Source organism: Onychostoma macrolepis, chromosome 07 (genome assembly GCF_012432095.1).
Source record: "Onychostoma macrolepis isolate SWU-2019 chromosome 07, ASM1243209v1, whole genome shotgun sequence".
Lineage (NCBI taxonomy): Eukaryota > Metazoa > Chordata > Actinopteri > Cypriniformes > Cyprinidae > Onychostoma > Onychostoma macrolepis.
Genome location: NC_081161.1, coordinates 5,902,465 through 5,930,197, shown reverse-complemented (window position 1 = coordinate 5,930,197; position 27,733 = coordinate 5,902,465). Strand labels below are relative to the sequence as shown.

General features: G+C 38.0%; 1 protein-coding gene across 3 annotated transcripts; it reads right to left on the bottom strand.

The window, feature by feature from the left end:
• On the bottom strand, positions 1-25,951 carry ap1g1 (adaptor related protein complex 1 subunit gamma 1). Of its 3 annotated transcripts, none has more exons than XM_058781807.1 (23): positions 25,835-25,951; positions 15,270-15,473; positions 15,033-15,157; positions 14,109-14,250; positions 13,923-14,019; positions 13,377-13,453; positions 12,301-12,396; positions 11,594-11,674; positions 11,409-11,507; positions 11,262-11,317; positions 10,914-11,027; positions 10,030-10,170; positions 9,534-9,588; positions 8,799-8,921; positions 8,228-8,317; positions 8,017-8,141; positions 7,799-7,903; positions 7,543-7,684; positions 6,473-6,599; positions 5,388-5,489; positions 5,147-5,307; positions 3,704-3,802; positions 1-2,345 (listed from the first exon to the last, which is right to left on the bottom strand). In XM_058781807.1, exons 2-23 carry the CDS (start codon positions 15,468-15,470, stop codon positions 2,244-2,246), a joined length of 2,460 nt encoding a protein of 819 aa, XP_058637790.1. In that variant the 5' UTR covers positions 15,471-15,473; positions 25,835-25,951; the 3' UTR covers positions 1-2,243. The 3 variants fall into 3 exon arrangements, with proteins under 3 accessions (XP_058637790.1, XP_058637788.1, XP_058637789.1); XM_058781805.1 differs by lacking the exon at positions 25,835-25,951 and adding an exon at positions 25,036-25,194; XM_058781806.1 differs by lacking the exon at positions 25,835-25,951 and adding an exon at positions 24,611-25,005.
• Between the last annotated feature and the right edge of the window lie 1,782 nt (positions 25,952-27,733).

The window sequence follows — 27,733 nt, the reverse complement described above, 5'->3', positions numbered from 1 at the left end:
TCATGTGCACATTACACCCTTAACTGAACGTCATGGGTCTTCAAATGGGATTTTTATTTGATTTGATCCGTTTGATGCGTTTTACAATTATATACAATATACAGGCAGCACATAGTACATTTTCTTTCCAATAAACAATCAATCAAACAGGTAAGTTGTTAAATTAGACTATTTTCTGAGGGAGAGCTTCAAACATTATACACTGTGCAGTACTGGAAGGAACTCTTAGAAAACAGGATCTTAAAAAGGGATGAAAAGAAACAGCTGATGCATCTTAAAAGCCCTCCGTATGTACAGAAAAAGCCAAGAAATCGAAAGAAATCGCAACAAAAGACAAAGAGGCCAAAAGAATGAGAAGTCTTTTTTTTTTTTTTCTCCATATACATAACATTGCTAAAAAAAAAATTTCCAAGCCCAAAGAACATCTCTTGATTTGGTCACCAGACTTCAGTGCGGCATAGCCAATGTAATTACGCAAAGTGATGAAGGAAACAGAGCAGCGAGAGATGACGTGAGGGTACGGACACGAAGTGAGCATTTCCATGACTTGATGAAACAATCATAGTGCTCTTCCGAGCCAACAAAGACAAAACAAGACGACAATGTGAGGTATATTCAGGTTAATGTTGCGAACTGCCTTTGGAAGCTGCAAGAAGAGAGACTAACGCACACCGACAGTACGCCCTCTGAACGAGAACTCGAGTGAAATGACAGCAAAACAAAAAGGTCCTCTACTCTTCAGACATCACGTTCTTGCTCTTCCTATAACGATAACCGCTCATCTCTCAGGGTTTTCTTTTTAACTGGTTATGACAAAGGCACATTGCTTTAGTTCAGGCAATATTTCCGTACTTCAAATCACTGCAGAAAGTCAAACAAAAGAAAAAAAGTCCATTCAGTGCATATAACTACATTCATGAAGGCCTTATATTCATAGTCTATATTTACAGCATCTATACGCTGACCATAACCTCATTATACATCGCTGGGCCTCTAGTTGTGTTAATTTAGTGAGAAATCAATTTGAATTTCAAGATCACGCTCTTTAACTACATTACATTTTTAATAGATTCCAATCCTTAAGGATTGCGCTAAAAATCAAACTTCTTTAGTGTAGGCTATTTTCAATCTATATAAATGTATTTTAAGATTAAAAAAAAAACAATACAAGAACACACCATCTGTGATGAGTAGAGGCAAACAAAAAAGCTATATGCCAAATTAAGCGTTTTGGGGAAAAGTGTCCAGCTTTGACGATGCAAAACTATTGGGTGATGTAATCCGCGCCAACAGTAACAAACAACACACTCTCTCAGTCACCTCAAAAAGACACGCTCCAGTTTCATTGTCAATGACATTTAGATGCTGTCCTGCTTAAAAATAAGAAATCAAGAATCAAGGTATGAGCTGTATGAACTTGCCTATTCGTGATAATACATGTGATGAAGGTCAAGCACTTCTGGACAGATCTGTTAGTGTGTACATTACTGCTGACAGACAACGGTTTCATGTGAAATACAGTGTAGCCACAACATAGCTTGTAACCGGAGCATTCATCTGGTATACTTTATTACAGGACATTAGATCAACCTTACACGAAAATTAAGAAATGCCATGTACAACGATAATTTAAGGCGCCGTCACAACCCATTTTCCTCTTGATTCTGAAATGCTTAAGGTGCAAATGTTCAGACTTTGCAATTAATTCAGTATGTTGTTGTTGTTTTTTTTCTTTTCTTAAAATACACCAAACCCATTAACAAGATTAAAAACATGGACAAAATCAAACAAAACAGACGAACCAAACAAGCAGCTCCTTTGTATAGTGGCCACGAGTGATGTTTCCCCCATGTATGGGCCCTGGGCGGCAAGGTGAGCCGGAGTGTGGGAGTGCACTACAGTGACAGATTAAGTGAGAGTGCACAACACTAAGTGCAAGTGTGAGTATGGACATTTTGCACTAACCCCGAAGCAGAGAGAAAGACAGACGGGCAAAGAAACAAACGAAAAGATATGCATTGAGATATTTGTGATTTTTCTTCATCATTGTCACTGTAATCGTCATCATCATCAGTCTTCATACCATCAACTCTTGACTGTGTCAGGAAGATTCCACTGCTTCCCATGCAACCCCAGGGCAGCGATCTGTGGTGATGTCACGGGGGATCATTTGGGAATGGGGAGGGGACATCTTTCCCATAGTTCCCTTGCTGGGGGTCTTTAAGATTGAGAAGGGTAGCAAATCACTGCCAGGACTGAGGGGGGAAATTGTTGACCTCGGCCAGGTCTTGTACAGGAGAGCCTTTGTGAGTGTATGTCAGCTTGATCCGCATTCGCAACTGTTGCTGTAATAAAAGAGGTGGTCAGGTACAATGCTTGAGACAAAATTTCTTAAAAAGTATGTGTTAAGATGTTTCTCCATAAAATTGAGTCGTTAATTGCTATAAAATGTAAGCATTACTGGTGGCAAACTAGGGCTACATAACTTGGGGTGGATAACAATTCTCTGATTTAAAATGTGCAAGGTTTGCCGTGCGTTTTTGCAGGGCTGCACAATTTGGCAAAAAAAAAAAAAAAATTACATTAATATTAATAATTACATTAATAATAATATATATATATATATATATATATATATATATATATATATATATATATATATATATATATATATATATATATATACACACACACATGCATATATAAAACGCAAAAATAAATTGTAATATATTTGAGTATTTAATAATAACAACAATTATAATTTATTATTGTTGTTATTATTATTATTAACAATGTAACACTAAATGACAATTTATGGTTATCTGAATTCATTCACGCAGTGCATATATTTAAATCAAGCATTTGCAATATTTGCACTAAGCCATATTGCAATTATTATTTTTTTTTTCAATTAATCGTGCAGCCCTCAGACAAGCTTCAACTTCAGAGCAAAACCAGTCTAATCAGCTTAGGATTGTCCTCATGCATTTGATTTTAAACCCTAAAAGGCCAGCAGCTCGCTAGCTGATTTTCAGTAGTAAACTTTATTTACATTGCTGTTGGACAATCAGAGGGAGCTTTGCCGACAAGTTCAGTTCAGCCACTAGGAAAATCTCTCATGCTCTTGGCTGTGACCAGTGAGCTTCTTATGCTGAAAACAATTGTCCTGCTCTGATTTGATCCAAACTTTTCCTCTGTAAATGCAAAACCATGTATTGCAAATGCTTTTGGTTGTATAGCCAAGTGGTTTTCTAGGATTCTCCTATACTTAAATGACAGTCTCGAAGTGACGATTAAAGTAACTCCATGAATTGAGTCCTAATTCAATTTCGATTGTTTGCAGAGTGCACCTCATCTTTTGTTAAGTCATGACATGGAATCTGAGAAAAAGTCTAACTGAGGGAGAGATTTCTGAAAAACGGTAGGTGCGAGACCCTTCACTGAGTTGATTTGGACTCAGCTAGTGAGACGCCACCTTCAGCTTAAACCATCAAAATCACCGAGATGTGACATTTACTTCTAATTTTAAACCAAGATCCATAATGGCTGGCATTGACTTCAACTTCAGAGTAACAATATTCAGCTTCGCTCAGCTCAAACACTCATCAGACTTCTGAAGGTGTTTCAGGATGAATGGTCTGATCTCTGAAGATCTACTGCGATAGGAAGCTGAGTGTTGCCTGGGCTCACAGTAACAGCTTACCTTCTGTGGGTTGAGAACCCTGATGACCTGCGTGACACTTCCCTGGTTGAGTGCTGGAACTACATTACTGCTGGGGGACAGAAGCTGCAGCTGGAATGTCTAAAAACACAAACAAATGATTAATCATTCGACTGGAGCAGAAATGATGCTATAATTTGCATGCACATGAATATTCCAATATTAAAAAGGAATTTGGTCATTCTGATTGTGTATGCATCACATGAATGCATTAACCTGATCCCAGAGTTAATAAAATTCTTTATTTGATAGGACAGTAGAGAGCAGACAGAGGTGGACAGAGGGGAGGGGGGCAGGATCAGCAAAGGCTTTAGAGACAGCAATCGAACTCGGGTCGCCGTGAGCACAGTTACGCTATATGCGTTGGCACACTAACCATGAGGCTATCGGTGCAAACAAACTCATTCCATCTTAAAATAAATTACATCTCAGATTCCTTTACTTAAACAGGCTGTAAAACACTCAACTTCAAAACAGGGCAACAGCAAGTTTAAAATACTTAAGACATGTTTTATTCAATACAGACATCTGTATTAAAATTGGTTTATGTGCCAATACACCAAGACATGAATAATAGGTGGATCAATACTGGATTTTTCTTATACAATAATAGATTCATCGATACTGGATTTTCAGTATACAATAATAATGTGCTCAAAGACAGACAAAAAGATTATTGTGCCAATGTTAGTAAAATCAATATCATGATTATGTTAATGTCATAAGCATTTTATTCCTGTGACGGGCAGCACAGAGAGAAGCCACTTAATTAAATGGCAGATGCAATTTTTTGGTAACCAAAACGCCCGTAATACCCAGCAAAAAAATAAATTAAATAATAACAATAATAATAATAATAATAATAATAATGCATAATGTGGGACTTTAATTATAAATCCGCCTGAAATGTCTGTTTTATTGCCTCTAGCTGCTCATTCAAAAAGATGAGGGAATTAAAAATATGCTTTCTTATAACCTTCAATCTACAACATAACAGTTTTTCTATCCCCAAATTTAATACCTCTTAAAATGACTTTTATTATACCATTTTAGATATTTAAGACTTTTGATGACCTGAAATTTGATCAGGACCCGTGAGAACCTGATTAAGCAAATATTCTGGTTTTTAGAATATATTATACTAGAAAAACATTCTGGGATATGCCGTTTAAACACTTCATACTCCATATCCACAGTAACAATGTGCATGTCTACATTTATTCATAACATTCTTATTAAACATATGCAGGAATACTCTAATAGCAATGGATTATGTAACCAAAAGGTCTTAACCAGTTCTAATATAGGACATTGCATTTAAATGATCAGTAAAGAGAGAAAAAAATTCTTGCATTTTAAATCATTAGCCAGATTAACCAACTAGGGTTCTCTGTAGACAGTACTACTAGAGGGGAAAGAACAAACCTTTGGTACTGCAGCCTGGAACACGAATTCTGTCATGTCAGCCTCGGTGGAGTTGGTGGCGTGGATGGTGATAACTGCAATATTAGGATTGGGGTTGGACCTCTCAAATGTGAACTCGATTTTCAGACCGTTTTTGTTGTACGCCGTCATTGGCGGAATAACTGCAAGACAGAAACAGATATGATAATTGCACTGTTCTATTTTTCATTAACTACTATGATGAAATTTAATGCAAGCTCACCCGCTGCAATGTCATTGAAGAGGGGTTGCGAGGTGAGACCGTCCAAAAGGAAAGGGGGCTGGGACATGGGCACAGAGGGAGCAGGGGTGGGGGTCGGACCACCTAAGGAGGGAGAAGGCACAATGGTATGAGCAGGGCTTCACCCAAAAATTTAAATTACCAGCGAAAAGAAGTCATTCAGGTTTGGATTGGAATGAGGATAAGTAAATAACAGTATTTTTATTTTTGGGTGAAATGCTTTTAAAATAGTAGGTGTGTTTACATGCACCGATTGGACCAAATCTAATCCAATTTCAGATTCTGAAAGTTGTTATATGAATTCTAAACTCTGCAATGCAATTCACATGTGAGACCCTGGACCACAAAACCAGTCTTAAGTCGCTGGGGTATATTTGTAGCAATAGCCAACAATACATTGTATGGGTCAAAATGATCAATTTTTCTTTTATGCCAAAAATCATTAGGATATTAAGTAAAAAATGTTCCATGAAGATATTTAGGAAATTTCTTACCAGAAATATATCAAAACTTCATTTTTGATTAGTAATATGCATTGCTAAGAATAGTTCAAATAGTTGTATCTCAGCCAAATATTGTCCGTTCCTAACAAACCATACATCAATTGAAAGATTATTTATTCAGCTTTCAGATGATGTATAAATCTCAATTTCGAAAAATTGACACTTAAGACTGGTTTTGTGGTCCAGGGTCACATATTTGTTTGCATGTGCATTACCTGTATTCCCCAAAAAAATTGCAGCATTCGTAAATTGTAAAACATAAGTAAACAAATGCATCATAGCACAGTGCGTTTGCGCAAGGTACTTCTGAATCTGATCAGAATCCTGTTGATCAGAATATTTCAGCTCTCATCTGATCAAAATTTCATTCAGATCAAGCTCAATCAGAACGACTGAGGAGTTTACATGAAGGCTTTTCAATCCGATTGAGCCATCAATAAACAGGTTTTTTAGGTGCATGTAAACTTAGCTACTGTAAAACTGGTCAGTGCTCAAAACAAGGGGACACAGGAATTTCAGGATGTGAATTTTCTACAGAGCAGCAGAGGTGTGCAGCAGGCTGACCTGTCAGAGAAAGGTCTCCCAGCAGATCCAGCAGTTCTCCTCCAGCTGATGCAGGCTTTGTGGGAACGGTTGTTTGGATAACAGGTACCACATCATTACCTCCGAGTAGGTCTAATAAGTCATTTGCCTTTAAAACAGGAAACAAAGACCATTAGCATACAGTAAATATTTCACCACAGCTAAATATCTGCTCAACCACACCAGAGAGGTTTTTTCATTACTCTAGAAGAGGTTCTCAATCTATTATTACAGACTCCAACGCACCATACATTTTGGACGTCTCCCTCACCTAGTACACCTGATTCAGCTCATCAGATCAGATTCATTAGTAGAGCTCTCACTGAACTAAACTACCACTGTGTTCGAACTGACAAACTGTAGCATTAAAAAAAACAAAACAAAAAAAAAAAAGTACATAATTTGACTAGATGAGGTATGCAGAATAAATGCATTCCCAGACACTACATTCACCATATTGACAGCCTTCTGACCGCATGTTCTTTGACCCATAACATGCTAATCACCATGAAAATAATTTACTCCGCTATTGTTCAAGGAACACAATTCAACCTTGAGGAATGGCGTTCTTGGTGCCTGAAATACTTGCGTTTGAGCTGCCCTGCTTATAGTCCTCTGCCTTTTATTTTTTTTCTAATCTGACGGCCCTGTAGCGCCCATGGCATTATGAAATTGACCTTATTTTAAGGTCAGATGCCATACAGAGTTTAACATTGATGAAAATGAGGCTGTGAGGGATAGACTGACTTACATAATTTTCACAAGTGACAACTTTCAAACCTTGGGGAATTTTTGTCTATGAAAATATTTGGGTAAGACGTTATATCAGCTGATCAATCGGTATGTTGTTAAATGACACTACAATCCTTAGAACACACTGTACTTCTAGCAAAGTAATGTGTCGTCATGTATACTGTATTTGACACCCTGTTTTTTGCATAATGTCTATGGGGGAAACACTTACATTTAGAGGCTGAATACACCATCAGATTATTGAGATGCCTAAAAGGTGCACAGGTTTGGATTAAGAAAACATGCTCTTGAAAACCCACCTGACTGGCTGGTTGAGTGATGTTGGGCAGATGTTTTGTGTCCAGTATGGTTGATTCTGTTTCTCCATTGGTCTGGACAATCTCTGCTGGGCCGTTAGTGGCTGTTTTTTCCATAATAGGCATTCGCTCTAGTAATGCAGGTCTTCATGGGAAAGAGGAAGAAAGAGTGAGGATAATAAACTGAACCTAGGGGGAACATTAAATGTTAAAATGAAGTGTGACAAACATGAGTCTGGAACAGTACGTGAGCTCTTACCTCATGTGATCATATTTTTTGAAAAGTGCATTATATTCCACAGCTCTCTGCTGCAGCTCCACATCTATGCTGCTGCCGTATATCGACACCACTTTTTTGATTCGACTGCAGAGCAAATGAAGATAAATGAAAGATCAGGGCCTCATCCGTTTGGGTACACGAGCTCATTTCAAGAAAATACATCCTCATGTGACTCAGAACAGGCAAGGCATGCTTACTTCAGGCTGCTGAAACGGGTGGACAGCTTCATGATAGCAGTCAGGGAATAACCTCTCGTTACAGGGGTGGACAAGTTAGAAACGAGGAGACCTTCTAAAACATCCAGGACCTCATCTTCAGAAACCTGAAAGATGAAATCGGATACAATTGTTCTGCCTTTAAAATAAATGTGTTTGTGTGTGTGGTTTGAAGGGGATACAGGTCATTTACCTGGATGGGTTCCTCCTCCTCACACTGGCCTGAGACCAACAGGTCTCCATACTCTCCTATGCACCAGGATGCCACCTGTACTAGAGGTTGCTACAGGAAGAAAAGTTTGAGTTAGTTAACGCAGACATAATTCTGTTAGCATTTAGTCATCCAAATGTCATTCCAAACCATCTTTAAATGGGGTCTGATGCATTCAGGGTCCAAATATAGTATATGTTCTACTCTGTTGCTCACACAAAGCTATTTTATGACTTCAGAAGACTTGGAATGTAGGCAAACAAGTTGCATGAACTTTTTTCAACAGTTCTCTGACATTATCATCAAATTGGAGATCAGCATGTGTCAGCATTTACTTTCATACAGTGAATGGAAAAGAGCAGCATGAACATTCTTTTCAAACATCTCCTTGTGCATTTGAACGGAGCCCACATGGGTTTGGAACAACAACATGCTAATTTTCAGTTTTGGCTGATTCATTTCTTGTTTGAAACTAACATATGACAAGTTTTGCACTTTGGGTTTACAAGTTTAAAGTCCAGTGAAGAGAAAACAGTGTTAAGATGACTCTAACCTGAGAGATGTCATCCAGGAGGGCTTTGTAGAGTCTCTGTACAGTGTAGGCATGCATCTCTACACTATTTGTGATGAGTTGGATGAGGTTGGGCACAGAGTCATCTCGGACATAACTTCCTGCCTACAAAAGCAGACACAAGACAACAGGTACATCAGAAGGGCATTTTAAACCACTTTGCCACCAAAAGGTTTTGTGCATTTCCAACAAAAAAAAAAACAAACAAACAAAAAACAACACTGTTACAACACTTTGGCTTTTAACCAGGAAACTGCTAACAAATAACAGCTACACTGCAAAACTATATTGAAATAAATTGTGGATGTTAAAATGTCCTCAAGTTTATTTGTGGGCAGGTTATGTCATCATTTGGCTCAAGTTAGTAGAAATGCAAACTGAAAGATGACTGCAGATCCCTGGCCAAACACTGGCTTAAGCGTGAGCAGCAACATCATTTTGGTGGAACAAGTGCATTAAATAACATACAGAGCTCAAAACACACATCACCAAGACTAGGATTAAGAAATGCTGTCAGCGATAATAGGATCATTTTTCACATTGTACACTTAATATCAAGAGTTCATCAGCAACCGATACAAAACATTGTCTATTCCTCAGCATACTTTAAATTTACATCACGAGATAAACTCAAATAATCATGAATGTGATTGTGATCTAGTTTAATGGTAGGAGTAAAGCAGATTACTAGTGAGAAACAATGAATGCAAGACTTACCGTTGTCAAAACCCTCATAATGGTGTCTATGTGCCATCTTTTGGAGGGTGCATACCTGCAATAAACAAGTGTTAGATATATGTGCAAACCAACAGTCTAAAGCTTACAAAATATAAAACCAAGCCACCAAGGCAAAAAGCATTAAGTGAAGTAAAACTCTTTAAAACACTCTTAACCAAATTCCTTTTAGTGCTGTCAGATATAAAAGTGTCAACAGAATGAGCTTCTGCCGATGGATCACTCATTTTATCATCACACAGCCATGAGTTGCTCTACTTGAACAGCTCTTTCGTTTTTCAAGGGCTTGCTTATTGAATTTGATCGGATTCATTTAACTAGGCTTTTACACTTTTAACTCTAATAAGAGACTGCAGGATTTCAAAAGGGCTGCAAGGATGTACAACATGACTGCTGTGAATATGGAAATCGTTGGTGCTTCCTCTCGCATGATTTCTGCACAACATGATTTGCATGATTTCACAAAAAACAGCCTTACTTCTCAGCAGCCAGGAAGATCCCTGATGCGCAGTCCGCTTTGAACTCAGGGTCACAGGAGTCCAGGAAATACAGAAGCTCTTTCATCATGCCCCGGATGTTGTTGCCGTTAACCAGGGCAAAGCTCAGCTCCATCGCACGCCTGTGAAAAGGACAAGCATAATCAGTAGCTATGTTTACATCCACCTATTTTTATGTGCATTTTGGAATATTGCATAAAAAATTTAAAAAACCCTGCTGGATGGAAAAGCCAAGATGGTCATAAATTCAAAGAATTCGCATAAAAAAACAAAAACGTATGCGCACATTCGAGTAGGATAAACTTTTTATCCGATAAGAAAGAATGCGCATAAACTACGATGGAAACACCTTTACTGAATAAATTCCACCATGCGCATTGAAAAAGTCATGTGATATTGCACTATGAGACATTTTGCAACTTGACTAACCAGCGGAACAATCTCGTTCACAGCATCTATATGTTGTTTTGGTCATTCTGAGATGCCTGAGGAAAGTCTGTCAAAGTATTTCTGAATAATTACTCTTACGTGACTGCGTTTCCAAACAGCAGGCATCCACCTCTGAAAGCAATGACCACATTTATTGCGTTTCGTCTGCTCGCTAGTAGTTTATTATATGTGAAAATGATTATATTCAGTGGCTTCTCCCAGTTTTCTTAGAGATATTTAGTGCGAGTTTATCAGGAAGTGACGATTTTGTTCTCGTTGGATGGAAACGGTGCTTTATTCGCAAATGTTTTAAGCGATATTCCAGTTTTGCGCATAAGATAAATTCGCATCTTTGGATGGAAACATAGCTAGTGGGACACATCCTCTTACGCCATACGTGATATATAAATCCATACACAGCCTGTACATAAATTACCTTTTAATGGACACATCAAGGTCTTTCAAGCAGTCCACGATAGTGCTTCGATGTCGCTGCACAGCATTGTGGTCTGTCTGCACAGTCTTCAGTAGAGATGTCAATGCCACATATCTGATCAGGGAGAGTAATAACGTCAAAGCCCTATAATTTTGACAATCAATTCTAGAGTGGACAGCACATGAAATGAGCCATTTCAGTCCACAGTAAAGCTGATGTCAGAGTCAATGAGATCAACATTTGAAACACTCAGTCGATGGATCACTCAAGGTCTTCATCACTGAACAGCATTAAACTGCTTTCTCGCTGGCTACTATATGAACGTCACACTCGGGTCAAGTCACATACCTGATGTTTTTGTCATTGTTGAGAAGAAAACGTCCCAGAATGTTAATTGCTAAAACCTGTAATAACATAAACAACAGCATTTTCAACCACTTTCTGCACACACCTTTGAACCACTCACACAGTACTCCCAATCTGAGTAACACTCACCCTTAGTCCACTCTCTGATTTGATGTCCATAATAGTAAGAACAGTTTCGTAGAGGATAGCATTGCCTACATTTTTACTCGTCTCTGTGTTTGTTGCAACCTATTAAAAATAATTTGATGGGAAATCTTTAGAAGGTACAAAGGAAAGTTATGTGGTTACAAAGTGGATCTAATCAGACTGCTTACCTGTGCAAGAATGTCATTCATAGCTTCACTAGAATCATCGTCACCCTTTCCCAGAATTCTCAGTAGCCTCAATATCCGCACCTTAAAAATGCCAAAAGGAGCTCATCAGATTTAGGGTATAAAGAACAGGTATATCACCTCATATGGGCACAATGGATTGCAAACTTAAGGACCACTCTAAAAATCTATTTCTTGCATCTGACCAAACAAATGACATGAGGTACATTACAAAATTGAATTCACATCGACTGCAACATTAATAGTGCTGTAAGAGATTTTATTTTATGGAATGGCACTCAGAAAAATCTCTATTTCATGACATATCATTAAAAATGGTGTCCTAAAATAATGTTTCTGAGACAACCCTAAGTGTGGTAAAAGGGGTTGAGCCAATCAAATGAAAAAATTAAAGGCACTTTCTGCCTGTCAGTCATTTCGCACATTCATAGATCAGTCCATATAAAGGAAGCAGGAAGTGGAGAGCATGTGATGAATCATTTAAGTAAAGCGCAGAGCAATTTTGAGTTTGTCATGGAAGAGTGCAATTTTGCTACCACTGCAAAACTACAACTGGAATAAACGTTATCTTTGCAGCAACGGTTTTAGAAAAAGAGGGCGTGTCTAATTAAATAACAAAACAGAAGAGCCAACATCACTTAGGGGACTTTCAAATACAGCAACGTTGACAGGAGATGATGTGTCTTTACCTGCAGGAAAGGGTCACTGATGCCAGACACATCGTGCTCAGGGGAGTAGCCTGACATGATCAGGTTCTTCAGGATTCGTACAAGTTGTGGAACCAGCTACAAAAAAAACCAGTGGGAGAAGACATGAAAGACTATCAGCAAGTTTAAAGCAGGGTCGTAGAGATTTCAAAACAGGACAGCACATAAAAAGGGTCAGTAAGTGTCAATACACGTAGGCACCCTGAGTTGATCATCTTCCAATAGAATGGTTTCACTATACATTAAGACATGGAGATCATGCCAGTGTATACTGTAATTGTTTACCAGTTTTTCAATGTGTATTAACATAATCCTTATTAATTTGGCAAAAGTCTCCATTTCATATGTGCCCCCACTTTAATGTACATATTGGAAAAACCACAACCCAATAGTGACTGTATGAAAGAGAAATTAATCTAAAAGGTAAACGCAGGACAAGTGAAAATGTATATGATGTCTACATAATCCTGAATAAAAACAAAAGAAAACACTTAAATGACAACAATTTCAAAATAAACAGTACATCAAAACCAAAAATTGGACTACATCTACAGTGACCATGATGATGAGACTTTTTTTTTTAAATTTTGTTCTCTTTAAGCATGCACCAGCTATGAAACCAGAATGTCCTCTTACCTTCTCATTCTAACACAATGCAGGAATTGTAACGAAGACAAATGACAGAAAAAATATGAAGTAGATGTTAGGGGGGAATTGGAAAAAAAGTCACTTTCAGAGAATTGCTTAACATAATGCTACGGTTATGAGCATGAGAGGTGGGCGTGCTGGCACAGTAGATCAGGCTGGGGGTGGGAAGAGTAGAAGCAGATATACAGAGAGGAAGAACCCGTATTCATCTCCCAGTGAGATAAACACACCTGCAGCTAAATCCAGGACAAGCATCCAGATTTCAGTAAGGACTACAGTCTCATTTCAGTAGTCTTGTCAACGCTATCAGCAACAGATAAGAGTGCTTTTGTCTCAGAGTGGCTAATGTGGTGCATAAACAGTTTTAGAGGTGACTGCTGAAGGTCAAGGCATGAACGCTTGCTACGTACCTTCCTGAAGTGAGAGAGCATGTCAGGACTTCGCTCACACATTTCAGTGAGCAGGACAACAGATGTGTGCAGAACTCCTGCAGAAAACACAGAACAATACACTGATTTCCTTATCAGATTTCATTATATAACTCATGTGCAAGTTTGTTTCCATTAGGAAAATGAACAAACCAATTTTCTCCTGTTGTTGCTGAATGTGAAGGACTGACTTAAATCTGAACATATTAAAAAAGCTAAAGTTTGCTTAACGAGGGACTAACAGTAATTTTACATGGGAATATCAACTTCACATTTTAACATTCAGCTTAATTTGATATGAAGGAATCCATAAGCAATTTAAACTATTTCCAAGAAAACGTGTTTTGCTTAGAACATTACATTAGAAAAAAAACCTTCAAGAAATTGCAAAGTTTAAATTTTTTTATTTAACATGCATTAACTTTTCCAATATGTTAAGGCATATACGATGAAAATGTTCTGTTTAGTAAGAACGATACATCTGCATATCTGAGACCTATGGGAAAGATTAAAGAGTGCAGCTCTCACCATGGTTTTTCTCGCTGAGCAGGTTTTTTGTTGCTGGCAGGAACATCTCCATCAGCTCCGGGACTTTGCGGATGACGTGAACCGCACACAGTGCTGCCTGAGGGCGAAGAGCTCATGTCAAAACCGTTCACACATTCAGAGCTCGACATCCAACTGGACATGAAGCTGTGAAGGAGTGTGAAATACCTTTTTCCTCAGATAGGAGTTTGACGTTTTGAGGAGTTTCTCCACTTCTCCAGCCAAGTCACGGCACATTTCGGATGAGCCCATGCAGCCCAGGGTGCACAAGGCTAGTCCTTGCACATACTGTGTACTGTGGTTCAAGTCACTGCAGAGAGAAGATTAGATGAGGATGCACAGCAATGCATACAATCATTTAAGGCAATGGTTCTCAATTGGTGGATTGCAGGAGAAAAAGGATGCTAAAATCAAATATATTTCAATAGTTAAGACTTTTAAAATGGAGAAATTGAGGAAGCTTTCTGTATCTTTCGTTTATTTCAAAGGCTGTGCATCCAATCAAACACTATTATATTTTAGTGCAAATTCATCTAGGAAGAAACTGACAGCAAAGCGACCAGTCATTTACATGCAACATTCCTGTAGTTCAAACAGTAGAGCATGGTGCTAGCAACACCAAGGCCATCGGTTTATTTCCCAGGGAATGCACAAACTGATAAAAATGTATATACTGAATGCAATGCAAGTTGCTTAAAATGCATAAAATATGGTTTGTTCTGACCACAATTTGTCGTGAATTACTGGCTGTTGAGAGCATGAAACAATCAAATTTAAGCAATGCTTAAGACACCACAATTGTTTCCTGTTCAGTCATAGTTTTGGTAAGAGTCCTCAAGAAAAATCAAGAGACAATTACAACAACATGGGGCACTGGTTTGCCTCTTTTTTTTAATGGTAAGATGTTTGAGATACACTAAATGGAACAAAGGAAGAGCAATTTAAGATGCCATCACACTCAGGAAGCAGATCCCCATCAACCTGCACTTTACACTCTCCACCTACAACGGTCTCATTAACCTCCCACCAATCACACAGCTAGCTGTGATTCATGGAAGTGTTGAAACAAGATGAGATCCCTGGCTCACTCACTTCTTGATGCAGTTTGTCATTAAGAGATGGACGTCCTGCCTCTCGTCCAGAAGTAGCATGGCTCCCAGGTATCCTATCCGTTTGTCTGTGAACTTCTGTGATGCAATCAGTTTCAAGCACTCCAGCTGAAAATGAGATTTTGCCCATCAAACACTGCAAAATTCTGTCTGTTTAAAGTGGGCGCTTCCTGCAGCCCTTTTAAAGATTCCTGTAATTTCTGAAATACTGTTTTCTCACCTGGCCAAAGTGTGCCGGGTAGCCCAACATGTGCATATAAAGCAGCTTAGCCACATTTCTACAGCGGTATGTGTTGTCCTCTTCTCTAAAGGATGACCTAATGGCAGCACACTCTTTCTGGATCATCTCTCGCTCCTCTGCCTGGGTTCGAGCTGTCCGGATTGTCCGGATCAGCTCCCGCAGTCTGATCGGAGCTGGCATCCTCTGTAATGAAAGCACAGTGTCAGCCAGTGGAGTGTCACAGCAGTGCCAATATATCTGCCAAGACAAATTATGATTTATACAATGCTTGCATTTGCCAGAGAAACATGAGATCAAGTGAACATGAAACAAATTCACAGTTTTAAGTGGTAGATTTTCCCAAATGAACCCGTAAAAAACTTGTGAAGTGACTTTCAGAGCAGCTCTGGAGATGAAAAACACAGAGTTCGTGAAGTAGGCAAAACTACGCCACTCATTCACACAGAGATATGCAGAACATGTACACATATTAACGCAATGCACTGACTGGGCTGTTACCGTGTTTTGTTTTCTGCTGTGTGATACGCTGTTAGACTAATTTATATCGACTAAAAATGTTCAGAGCTTCATCGTTGTTAGACAAATTATACAACACAATATTTCCCAGCCCTAGTATGTGTTATATATTAATATGATATCAGGGTTTTTCCTGGGTCAAAAAAGGTCTTCGGTGGTGGCTGACAGTCATCCACACACAGTAAATAGTACCCTACACACATGATCTGCGAGCCCAATACTGGCCATAACTAAAATAAATGCAAAGAAACAGTTTATGATTGTCGCTTATTATTTTAACTAATAGTCTAATTTTCTACCACATATCTGAATTAAATTAGCAGGAAGCTAACAAATTGCTCTGTGCTGGTTTCACCTCATTTTATAGGTAATTTACTACACTGTCATATATCAGAAATTACTGTGGATTAAGGCTAAATCTTTTATCATTATTAAGGTTAAATCTTAAGACTAAATCACACTTACAATCTCATATCTGAGGTGTTCTGAGCAAATGATTTGTTATTGTTATTCACCGATTCAGACAGTGACATCTTGTGAGGGGAGTGTTGGACAGATCAGTTGTTTTAACCATTCATTAAAATAAGTCATGTCGTAAATCGGACATTAGCAGACGTGAATGCATTGCTAATCCCGGTTGTTAGGGCATCGCAAAGGATTTGTGTCAACACGGAAAATGCTTCTTTTATTGAAAGTGTGTTTTATGTTAGTTGCATGTGCGGAACGTCAGAAAAGATAAGGAGACACGTTTTAGCACAACTCACACCACCGGTAATTAATTCAAGTAAAAAAAATAAAATAAAGTACATTTCTGAATGCGTCACATGAAACATGGATTCGGTCTTCCCACCTTTTACCGTCAGGTCAGTTGATTTTGAGGGAGGGAGAGGAAAGACTGTTAGACAGAGTGTGTGCATTGAGGGGCTCTCTGCTCTCTCTCCCCCTCAGTTTACGTGCACACTATCATAAGCGCAGCAGTCATTTACATCACTCATAAATTACATCAACTGATCAAATAAGGCTTTGGAGGGACAAAAAGTCATTTTGGCGGCCGCCAAAATATTTTCAATGCAGGAAAAACCCTGGATATTAATGTATAATGTATGTTTAAGATGTTGACAGGATGCAATAGTTTTCACACTAAACCTCTTTGCACCTTTAAATCCTTTTTAAAAGCACCACATCTACATCCACCAACTTTCATTGTGTTGCATCTCACTTTTTTTTTGGGGTCCATCTCACCACAAGTGCTTTGTTTTTAAAACGTTTTCCAGTTAACAGCATAATTTTAAAAATGCATCTATAGTTCACTGGGTTAAGCTGGTCTTATATAAACGCTCCCTAAGAAATGCATCCAAATAGGGACATATGAATCTGAAACCTGCCTAATTATACAGGCTGTCCTTAACTTGACTACTAGACATTCAAGCAACACTAGTTGATTTTTAAAATATGCAGTTTTGTACATCCCACATTCAATTAAAAAAAAAAAGAAAATCTTTTCAGACCATTTTAGACATCAAGCTTAATGAATGATATCTGTTTATATAAAGCATGCTTTTCTCATGACATTAACTAATAAATGAGGTTTTACAGTCCATAACAGCAACCAGTTGTCAAATCTAAATGAAGCATTGCCATGTTAATGATGTAAATAGGGAAATCGTTCTTGCTCTGAGAGATGAATTAAGCACAACACCCCAGAGCGCTCTCTTGATCAGTCGTTCTGTAGAGCTCTAAGAATCCCAAAGGACGCAGAGCATCTCATAATTGACTAGCACATGTGGCGATCTTTTCTATGGGGACAGTCAGTCTGGAAAAGGCAGACATCAGAGTATGGCCATAATCAGCTCTATCAGCCAATGTGACAAGCAGGTGGAATCACCTGTGAAATTCCATTCCTTCAACAGAATCAGGTTTCAATCCACAGGAGGCTGATTAAAAATTAAAAGTGAGCACATACGAAGTGGTAAGATTACATGACTGCCTATTTATGCCCAGCTGCGTGAGCCTATTTCTACCTATTTCTTGAATCCAGTTCTAACACAAACATCTGGAGCAACCAAAACAGAAAAGGGCACTTGAAAGAAACTTTGACTTCACAGTAGGTTTTGTGCAATAAAGCTTCAAGGTATTGGAAGTTAATTTGGTTATCTTTTGCTTTCCAAAAATTATACCTGACATCTAATCAAAAGAGAAACCCAATAAACATATATTAGCATCCGAAATGAAGGCAAATAACGATGCAGATATACAGGTAAAGAGAGCACAGAAAGTAGAGGTCAAACTAACACCTGCCACACAGGAGAAAACTGATCTTCAGCTCATAAACAGTGAGAATTAGATGGTTATTAGCATGGAAAGAGTGAAATGGGGCTGCTAATAGAAAGAGAAGGCTCATCTATCAAAAACCCTCTCTGGAATATTGTAGGAAGGTGTCGTAGGATGTGTAGGGACAGCTTTGCGGCAAAAAGAGCAGTTAAATATATGAACGTGGAGCATATAAACAGACTGAACAGGACATGACTCATCCTGCAGACTGAAGTTGAATGGACATGGCATTCAAGTTCAAACATTACAGTACTTTCACCCCACACAAAGAGCAGCTCGTCACAATGCAGTGATGGAGTGTATGGATAGTGTGAGGTCACCTTGTAATTAAATGTAAGCTGCAAAAGCAAGTAATCAGTGGCACTGTAAAGACGGAGCACTACAAGTGGTTTACTGCTCTGAGAACACACATTAATCACACCAGGAGATCCATCTCACACACACATGCATACAGAGCCAAGACGCAACACAAAGTTAATATTCCTCCCTTCCTCCATGCAGAGACGAGAGCTGCTTTTGGCTCTCCATCACAGAGGAGCCCCGCACTTTAAATCTGTTAGCATGCAGCACCTAATTAAGCTGCTCGAACCAGAAAGGAACTACAGTAATTACTTGCTAAACAAAGACATTCTCAGCATCTACCAGCAGAACAACAAAAGTTATGGTCGCAAATGGATAGATAGTGCAAAGAAGAGTGTTTAATGACAAATATGCAAAGTCATTGTCCAATTAAGCATGTAGTGATAAAAGCAAAGTGTTATTCCATGGTATAAAACATGCAGTGGCTTTTATGTCAAGTTCACAGTTTTACGAAAAACATTCATGGTTTTAAAAAGAGAAATTCAAAGAAAGGACAGTTAAAGTGATATTTTTGCTATCATTAATAACAACATTTTACGGTTTGTAAAAACCAGTTTGTAAAATAAATAAATAAATAAATAAATATATATATATATAGATAGATAGATAGATAGATAGATAGATAGATAGATAGATAGAGTACAGATTGTATAAAATACATCAGAATGATTCGTTTTCAAAAACTATAATAAATGGGCATATTCCATAGACTTTTAACATCAATATTGTTGCTTAAAACTGATATGAAAGTATATATAATTATCCCATTTTTAAACACCTTTGTCTTCACTAGTAAATTCTGACTGGCACTTTTGTGTGAAGTTTTTTTTTTCTCTTTCAAAGTACAAATATTACATTTTAATACGAGGTCATAAAATCTGCATACATATCAGCATTAGAAAAAGGATCTCAAATTTGAAGCAACGACTGGCTGACAAAGAACTTGGAGTCTGTTAAAATGAGCACTGACCGCCATGTATTAAATATTACAGTCACAAAACTGTATAAATGTGGGAAGCAAATAAACCCAAAAAGGTTCAGAACAACTGCTTTTTTTTTTGACATGCACAAAACAACACAATCAAACCAGCGTCTCGGCTCGAACACTTTTTCCACTTCAATAAGCTCCAGCAATAAGTAACTAGCCTCTTGTATTGTGTCAGATGCCTTCACACAGTTCTTGGTCTTCTGCCATTTCGACGAAAGCCAAGTCTTCTTTCTTTGAGGAAAGGATACTTCATTTCTAAGTGCCACTTCAGCTTACTTGGCAATATGTTAGCATTAACAAACCTCTCCATGCAGATGACATGCAGGCTAAGGGCAATTAGCAGCCCTGGCTTAACTTAAGCTGCAAACAAGAGTGTTCTTATAACTTCTGGTTGGGGGGGGGGGGGATCTCTTCATACTATCACAATCAAAAAAGAAAAGCAAAAATTGCAGAGTCATTATTGGTACATCATTTGCTTAGCCAAATAAAAAAAAATTAAAATCGATTTACGATTTTGTAAGACATTAAATTATGCAAGCAAAGTCCATTGGACAGGTTTGCTATTAGGGCTGGGTAAAAAAAAATACTGATATCTCGATATTAATCGATTCTCATTTTTACTGAACGATATCGATTCTTAAATCCCAAGTATTGATTAGTCTAGTCTGTTTTCAGTTAATGGAAGGAACGTTGAAGGGCACTTCCCATCCAATTTGTCGCAATAAGCATTGTGCTTTGGTACTTTTAATATGAAAAAGTCTTAGATTTCAAATTCTGTTCATTGTATTGCAGTATTCTAACAATAAATACTGTTTTGGCGCCGTTTAATGTGGAGTGCCTCAGTTCAGCAGATGCTGCAGCGCGAGGCGCACGTGAACTGATCTCCTCCACATTAATACCAGCTTCAGCACAAAATAAACATGATTAAACATCCGAAGGCAAGTTAAAAGAAAGAGTACAACTTTACAATCCGTATCATGCAAAGACGCCAATATAACAACTTCTAAACAATGTCACGTAACGTCACAGTTACCTCAGAAAAACATATTCGGTGATCATAAACACATTAGTCAGATAAAAGAAAAATAAACTGTAGAGGGGCATTTTGCTAAATATATGCATCATATAACATTCATTTACTTTTCTTCAATGTTTAATTTATGTTAAAATAAATCCATCAAGTTATGACTGCCAACATTGTTTATATTTCAAAAAAACTAATTGAAGTAGAAATCTTATGTAGGCTAATTGTAACAATTTTTTTTTAAACTTCATTAAGTGTAATTTTAACTAATTAGTCAATTTTAACCTTCAATATTATAGTAATGTAGTACCAACTGACTAATGTATACTTTACAGCATTATTTGAGAGATTTTTTTTCCTTGAGAAAATGTACTGTACCTGATATATATCCAAAATAATCGGTATCGAAACGGTAATCGAATCACAAGCTTGTGAATGAGAATCGAATAGTGAAATTTGTCAAAACCCAGCCCTATTTGCTATGCTGTTAAAAATAGTCACAGCTAAAGGGTGTTGTTCTGCTGGTACGTTGCATTTACCAACAAGAAATCTGGACCAGAACTACCCATTGTATAACACAGGTAGTGATTTGACACAGTCAAGATGATTAATCAAGCTATAGGTCACCCCAAATTTTTTTTTTTTTTTTATAAATCAACTTGCCCTCATGCAGTTTCAAACCTGAATAGATGAGGAGCACAAAAGATTTTGAAAACATCTAATTATTTTCTTTGTCAACACAATGAAAGTCAACGGGGTCCAAAACCTTCTTCAAAATCTCTTATTTCTCACAGACAAAATGCAAACAAACCTGAAACAACATGAGGGTGAGTAAATGACTGCATTTCTTTAGTTTTGGGTGCACTAACACTAAGGCAATGTAGTAGATTGATACCGCAGTACGAAATCTCACAACTTCAGAGTTACTCAGAAAACCCTACTGCTTTGTACGCTTAACAGCACATAAGGACATACCGTTCCTGGTGGACTTCCCAAATAATTAGTGCTGCTTTGGATAAAAAGTGTACTGCAAAGCTATGAAGATAAATGTGGTAGAACAACCCATCCGAAAGTTTAAGAGTGGGACTCTTATCAAAATATGCCTGCCTGGTATTGCAGAACTATAGAGCTACATTAAATTGGCTGCATTTTTCCTCCCACAAGCCCTACTATCCTCTATACGTAGTTTCCACAGCACAGAGAAGATTAAATTTAGGCCTACTCCTGGATATGATGCTGTTTAGACGGCTCAATCAAGGGAACAAGTGCGAGACAAGAAAGTGCTTCCTATTCCCGGTATGGCTCCTGCCACTGAGCTACTCTCCCTGGTTTTAAAATGTAATGGCAGTCTGTGTTCAAGAAAGAGAAACATGAGATGGGTTTTCCACATACAACGAGCTGGCATCCAAATACTGTGAATCATGGCCGTGTATAAGCAGATCATCAGCTTCATGACAGATTGTGATTCAGCATCCAATACCGAGACATCAGTACTGCCATAACCTTTACAGATGCATGAATGAGGAACACCCCTTTACAACATTAAGAAAACATGGCTACACACACCTAGCCATTGAATCACACAAAGCTGCATGATCCACCTTGACAGTGAAAGGAAGCATGATATTCAACTACAACGTTCAGAAAGAAGCAGGACTGCTTTTCATACACACGCTCTTCCACTTATAGCTCACTGCTTAGAAGACAGAAGAGGTACAATAGAGGGATTAAGGTGACCTTAGGTGGGGTAGCTTTATAGTTTAAAAAGAATAGTTCCTCCAAGGTCAGCTTTACGTGACCATACCTCTCATGCCCAGATAATAAGAGCATTGTTGCAAAGAGGGTCTCCTGCCAAAGGCATATAACTGCAAACTTCGGGGAGATTCTGGTAAACAGGTGATGTAAGGAGATCTGTTGCACTGAGGAAGCTATTCTGCTTTATTGACGGTTTAAAAGAAGAGTTTGCTGATACAATCTGACTCTACAATTGAATCTTTTTAGCTAAATAACACAAGAATGGACTAAAACCACAAAAGTGGCTGTTGTACAATAATATTTTACCATATCTGGGACAGTAACATGATAATCAAATCACTAAAGGTGTATGTAAATAAGCACTAATATTGTGCTAGGTTACGATAATTGAAAACTAAACAGTTTTTCTAAATTTAAACTGTGGGCCCGAGAGAGTTACATTCAGTTCTTGAAAGAAAATATCATGATCTCACATAGCGAGGATTTCTCTCACACCTGCCTCCAGAGAGTCACATCTGATCTCATGGAAGCTGTGCTTAGCAACTATAGCAGAAGACAACCACCTCAAGGAGATGACCTGGAGAACAAGTTTCATTAACTAATGGTACAAACTAAACAAAAAACATCTCACCAAATGAGATCAGAGGACAGGATATAGGCCTATGCCGATGCATTTTAAATGCTAACTACTTACAAATAACTAAAACTTCTTACCTTATTACTCACAGTAATGATTAATCTATGGTAATTCAGTTTGAGAAACTGAACACTATGTTCTCAGTCACAGTGAACCAGTTGCCTCACGATATTTCAGCCAAACTAATTTTACATATTGCTACTCTAGCATAATATTTGGTCAAAGTGAAGTGCGTCCACACTGCTGATGTTTACCTGTTGTAGCTCATCCACATTGTGTGCACAAAATAGACGATGACACAGTCAAAACATCATTGGAGAAGTGCTAACACGAGAACTGTTAAAACGACTTGCCTCACAGTGTCCATCACTCACAGTAAAGAAAAAAATGACCTGTCAACATTATAACTGAGAATTTCATCATATAGTGGGACGTTTAAGAGCAAAAGTTCATAGACACAAGATACTAAGGAAGTGTGGCCATAAAAAATCATTTAGGGCTGATGTACGATGGAGAAATGAGCTGTGCTCACCTGAAGAGCTACTGGAGCTGCCGTGGGTGCGTTCTGCATGTAAAGTTACAAAGCATTTAAAGAAGTTATTTAAGATTTCTTACTGATAAACGTATGCGTCGATTGGCCTCATTTATTTAATAACACGCTGTCAATAGTGGCAAAACTTACTGGTGTTATGGACATCATCTTTGGTTAGGATAGGACAACATTTGGGTGAGATATAACTATTTGAAAATCTGGAATCTGAGGGTGCAAAAAAATCTAAATATTGAGAAAATCGCCTTTAAAGTTGTCCAAATGAAGTTCTTAGCAATGTATATTACCAATCAAAATTACATTTTAATATATTTACAGTAGGACATTTACAAAATATCTTCATGGAACATGATCTTTACTTAATATCCTAATGATTTTTGGCATAAAATAAAAATTGACCCATAAAATGTAATTTTGGCTATTGCAACAAATATAATCTGTGCTACTTATGACTGGTTTTGTGGTCCAGGGTCACATATATTAATTATAAGAAATTGTTAGATGAGTCAACTAATCGAAAAGAATTATCAAATGAAAAAAAGACTGTTAGTTGTAGCTTTAAAACAACTCTTTTACAGGAAAAGAAAAAACTCTTGGAGTGGACAGAGAATTCAAATCTAAGCCAGGAATCATGCAAACTACAACAGGGACACGTTTACAGACGGCCACTTCCTTTATTTCTGTAACCTTACTCCACAAACACAAGGAAGAGATACCAACTCGCCATTCATGTTCACCACAAACCAACGGGCGTAAAGACATGACATTTTAGCCAGCATTAATATATATATGTTAGAGTACTATACAGAGTACAACAACAAGAATGATTTAACATCTCCCTCGAAACCACCTGGTGACTAAACAAGCCTAAAACACACAACAAGTGACACCACACACCTCGCATTCTTCACCTTTACCACTACTACATTTCCTCAAAAAACACCTGGACTGTTTATTCTGAAACATTAAGAGAGATTGTTGAAGGTTTCGATGTTTCTGGACCCATCCCCTTGCGCTATAACGTCAAGCCATTAATGCTAAGCTAAGTGATAAACAGTGAGATGGGGGGACACTAAGCTGAGGTAAAACACGGGTACATTTCAGTTCTCTTCACGAGTATTAATACTCGTTTCTAAGCCCTTTAAACTGCAATAAATACCTCTGTTATTTCTCCGTAATGTCGGTGAATGAAGTGCTGCGTGTGTCCGTTGCTAACTGACTGGAGTCTAACGTTAGTCGGGCCTCAAATCGAGCGTCGATTTGACGGAGGATTAAACACACACCTCTACTTTAAACCCACTGAAACGTTCATAAACTACAGCCTAACTGGGATTTCACGGCCGGCTGTGTCACGCCGCCCGTGGAAGTACAGCTCGAGTGATAGTTTAGCGACCGTTAGCGCCCCAGCTTATGACAGCGTCCCGGTGCACAGTCTTTAGCATTAGCATTAGCCTGTGCGCTCCACTTCCAATGCAGCCCGGAGTCAACCCCAGCAAACGCGAATAAAACGGAGCGGCTTGACAGCGCCGAGCTCAACGGTCACATACGAAGTCGTTTAGTCGGTTAAAACGAGCTCACACTCACCAGCCGTTATGATACCAGAAAACAAGTGCAATCTTCTCAATCGACGGAAGGAGGAACGGACCAGACATTCAAAATGGCGGCGGCCCCAGCCTCAGCACTTCTACCGCAGGCGGAAGGATACATGACTGATGATCAGAACTTCAAATGCGGATGTAAGAAGGTGCGACCTGCTCTAGATAGTAGTGCATGATGCTGTGAGCATCGTCAACATTTATTACCGTGTCCATGCATTAAAAAGAGATTATGAGTTAAAAAAATGCGGTCAAATGACTTGCATAGACGTGGTTTATTATAAAGTAATATATGACCCTGGAGCACAAAACCAGTCATAAGGGTCATTTTTTAAAAAATTGAGATTTATGCATCATCTGAAAGCTGAATAAATAAGCTTTGCTCGGATAGGACAACATTTGGCTGAGATACAACTATTAGAAGTTAAAAAAAATATTGAGAAAATCGCCTTTAAAGTTGTCCAAATGAAGTTCTTAGCAATGCATAGGCCTATTGCTAATCAAAAAAATAAGTAGGTAACATGGAACATGATCTTTACTTAATATCCTACTGATTTTTGGCTTAAAAGAAAAATCGATCATTTTGACCCATACAATGCATTGTTGGCTATTGCTACAAATATAACCTGCTGTGCTACTTATGACTGGTTTTGTGCTCCAGGGTCACATATAACAAGAGGCTCCAGCCACCTCACTATATAAATCACAAGCTATGTTCGCGGAGAAACTTCTGATACTGTGCGCGTTTTCTCTCGTGTTATGTCAGTGGAGTATAGTTGTGTTTTAACCTTTTAACGCTAGGCTACGTGTCATTTCGGCGGATGAGTCGCTCGAAGCGGCGTGCTGCGGTCCGCGCCTCGCGCACCTCGTGGCAGTCAGTGATGACGTCACCCCAGCGCAGCGTCGAGGCACTTCCTCCGGGAGTCTCTTCAGTGAGCCAGGGGTCGCTCAGCCGAGCCGAGGAGTACATTTGCGGTGAAGTTTGGCACTACAGAGGTTTCTAACGAGTGTCGCAATGACCTGTCCCTCTAGAACAGCATCTGATGCCAAAGACCCCCAAATATGATGACCTAGCATAAAATATAAAAGTAGATATTTTCATTTTATAAAGAAAACAAAACATTTATATTGTGTGAGAAAACAAAGCGTGATATTATAAAGCCAGCATATTATTTCCAAAGTCAAATAAGTGGCCTTTATATTAAAGCCAAGGCAAATTATTCAGTTCTCTTATCTATGATCTTTTGTAAGTATTAATTATGACTTATAAACTATTATGTTATATGTATCCTATGTATGTGAAGAGAAACAATTGAATTGAGTTTCTGTTTATTATAGCATCTTTCTATATAATAATTATATCATTTTATTCAATTTAATTATATATAATTATATTAAGAATTATTAGCAATGATTACAGTTGTTCAACAATTATTTTCCATTTAAATTTATTGTTAATTTAAGCAAATTACTCCTGTTTTTTTTTACAGTAAGTTGTCAGTGTCAACAGTCGGTTGCAATTTACTGTTATTTTTGCTTGACTTCAGACTAAAACGACACACGGGTGGATATTACTTTAGAATTGCCTCGTCACTGTCCTCATTGTTTCAGGTATAGCTTATTAATTGTTTTCAGTGAAGCCTAAAATAAACCTCTGCAGAATCTAAAAGAAAAAAAATCAAGAATTGCTTGTACTCTTCAAAAATAATAGTTTGCCATATACCTACAGTAACAAAATGCATTGTGTTTATATAGTACCAAACATATTTTTTATAGCCCTAATTATTGCATTTGGGTGACTGAGAAGTAGTCACATAAAAAGTTTGATTTTCTTTTCATTTTAATGAATACTAGGCAACATCTAATCTTATGGTAGTTTAGTGTTACTTAAGCATGTAACCTAAATTTGAATCAGATAGATAGATAGATAGATTTGTTGTTTTAATACATATAGCTGAAGAAAAACCGGCATTGTCCTCCACATCCACGTATGTGTATCCCACAATGCGTCTCGTTGTTTCCTTTACAAACCAAACAGGCTTCCAATCATAGAAATGGAAAAACTGCTAGAAAGGTAGTCTGAAAAAACTGTGCTTAAACGAGGGGTGGAGAAAAACGGCTGGGAAGTAATCGCTAATTGGTCAAATTGGTCAAAGTTTGAGCCTCCTCAAGGCCTACAAAACTGTTTGGCTCCTTTTAAAACCCCCTTTACTTGCATTATGCCAACTGCTATCGGTCACGTGTGCAACAAGTATTTTGTTAATAAGTGTTTTATCAAATAAGTTTTGAGTAGAGAGCAAAAGACGTTTATAATGGATTCAATATAGTAGCCACTGCGTAGAAATATATAACATTTCCACAGTTTCTCAGCTTTGTATCGTTGCAAAGCAGCGATTGGCTCAACGTGAAAATAATCACGTGGCGACTGTTACTTTTCTCAGCGCTGCTGAGGATGAACCAATCAGCGTTGACTCGATAAATTAGATATTTAATAATTCTACTTTCCTTTGTATATCATGTAAAAACCATTCAAATTAGAATATATAAATGACCGTGTTTACACGTGGATAAATGTTTCTAAATAAACAAAACGCGTTCTGAGATTTCAGTGCGTTTTAACGGGAGAGTGTGTTTCTGAGCCGCAGAGCGCCCCCTACAGGAACATTCGCGTTTCGTTGATGGACGGT

Coding starts and splice junctions, on each gene's coding strand:
- ap1g1 (XM_058781807.1), bottom strand. CDS start 15,470: ATGCCAGCTCCGATCAGACTGCGGGAGCTGATCCGGACAATCCGGACA. Junction 11,028..11,261: donor AACAATGACAAAAACATCAG/GTATGTGACTTG, acceptor CTCCCTGATCAG/ATATGTGGCATTGACATCTC. Junction 5,308..5,387: donor CTTCAATGACATTGCAGCGG/GTGAGCTTGCAT, acceptor TCTGTCTTGCAG/TTATTCCGCCAATGACGGCG.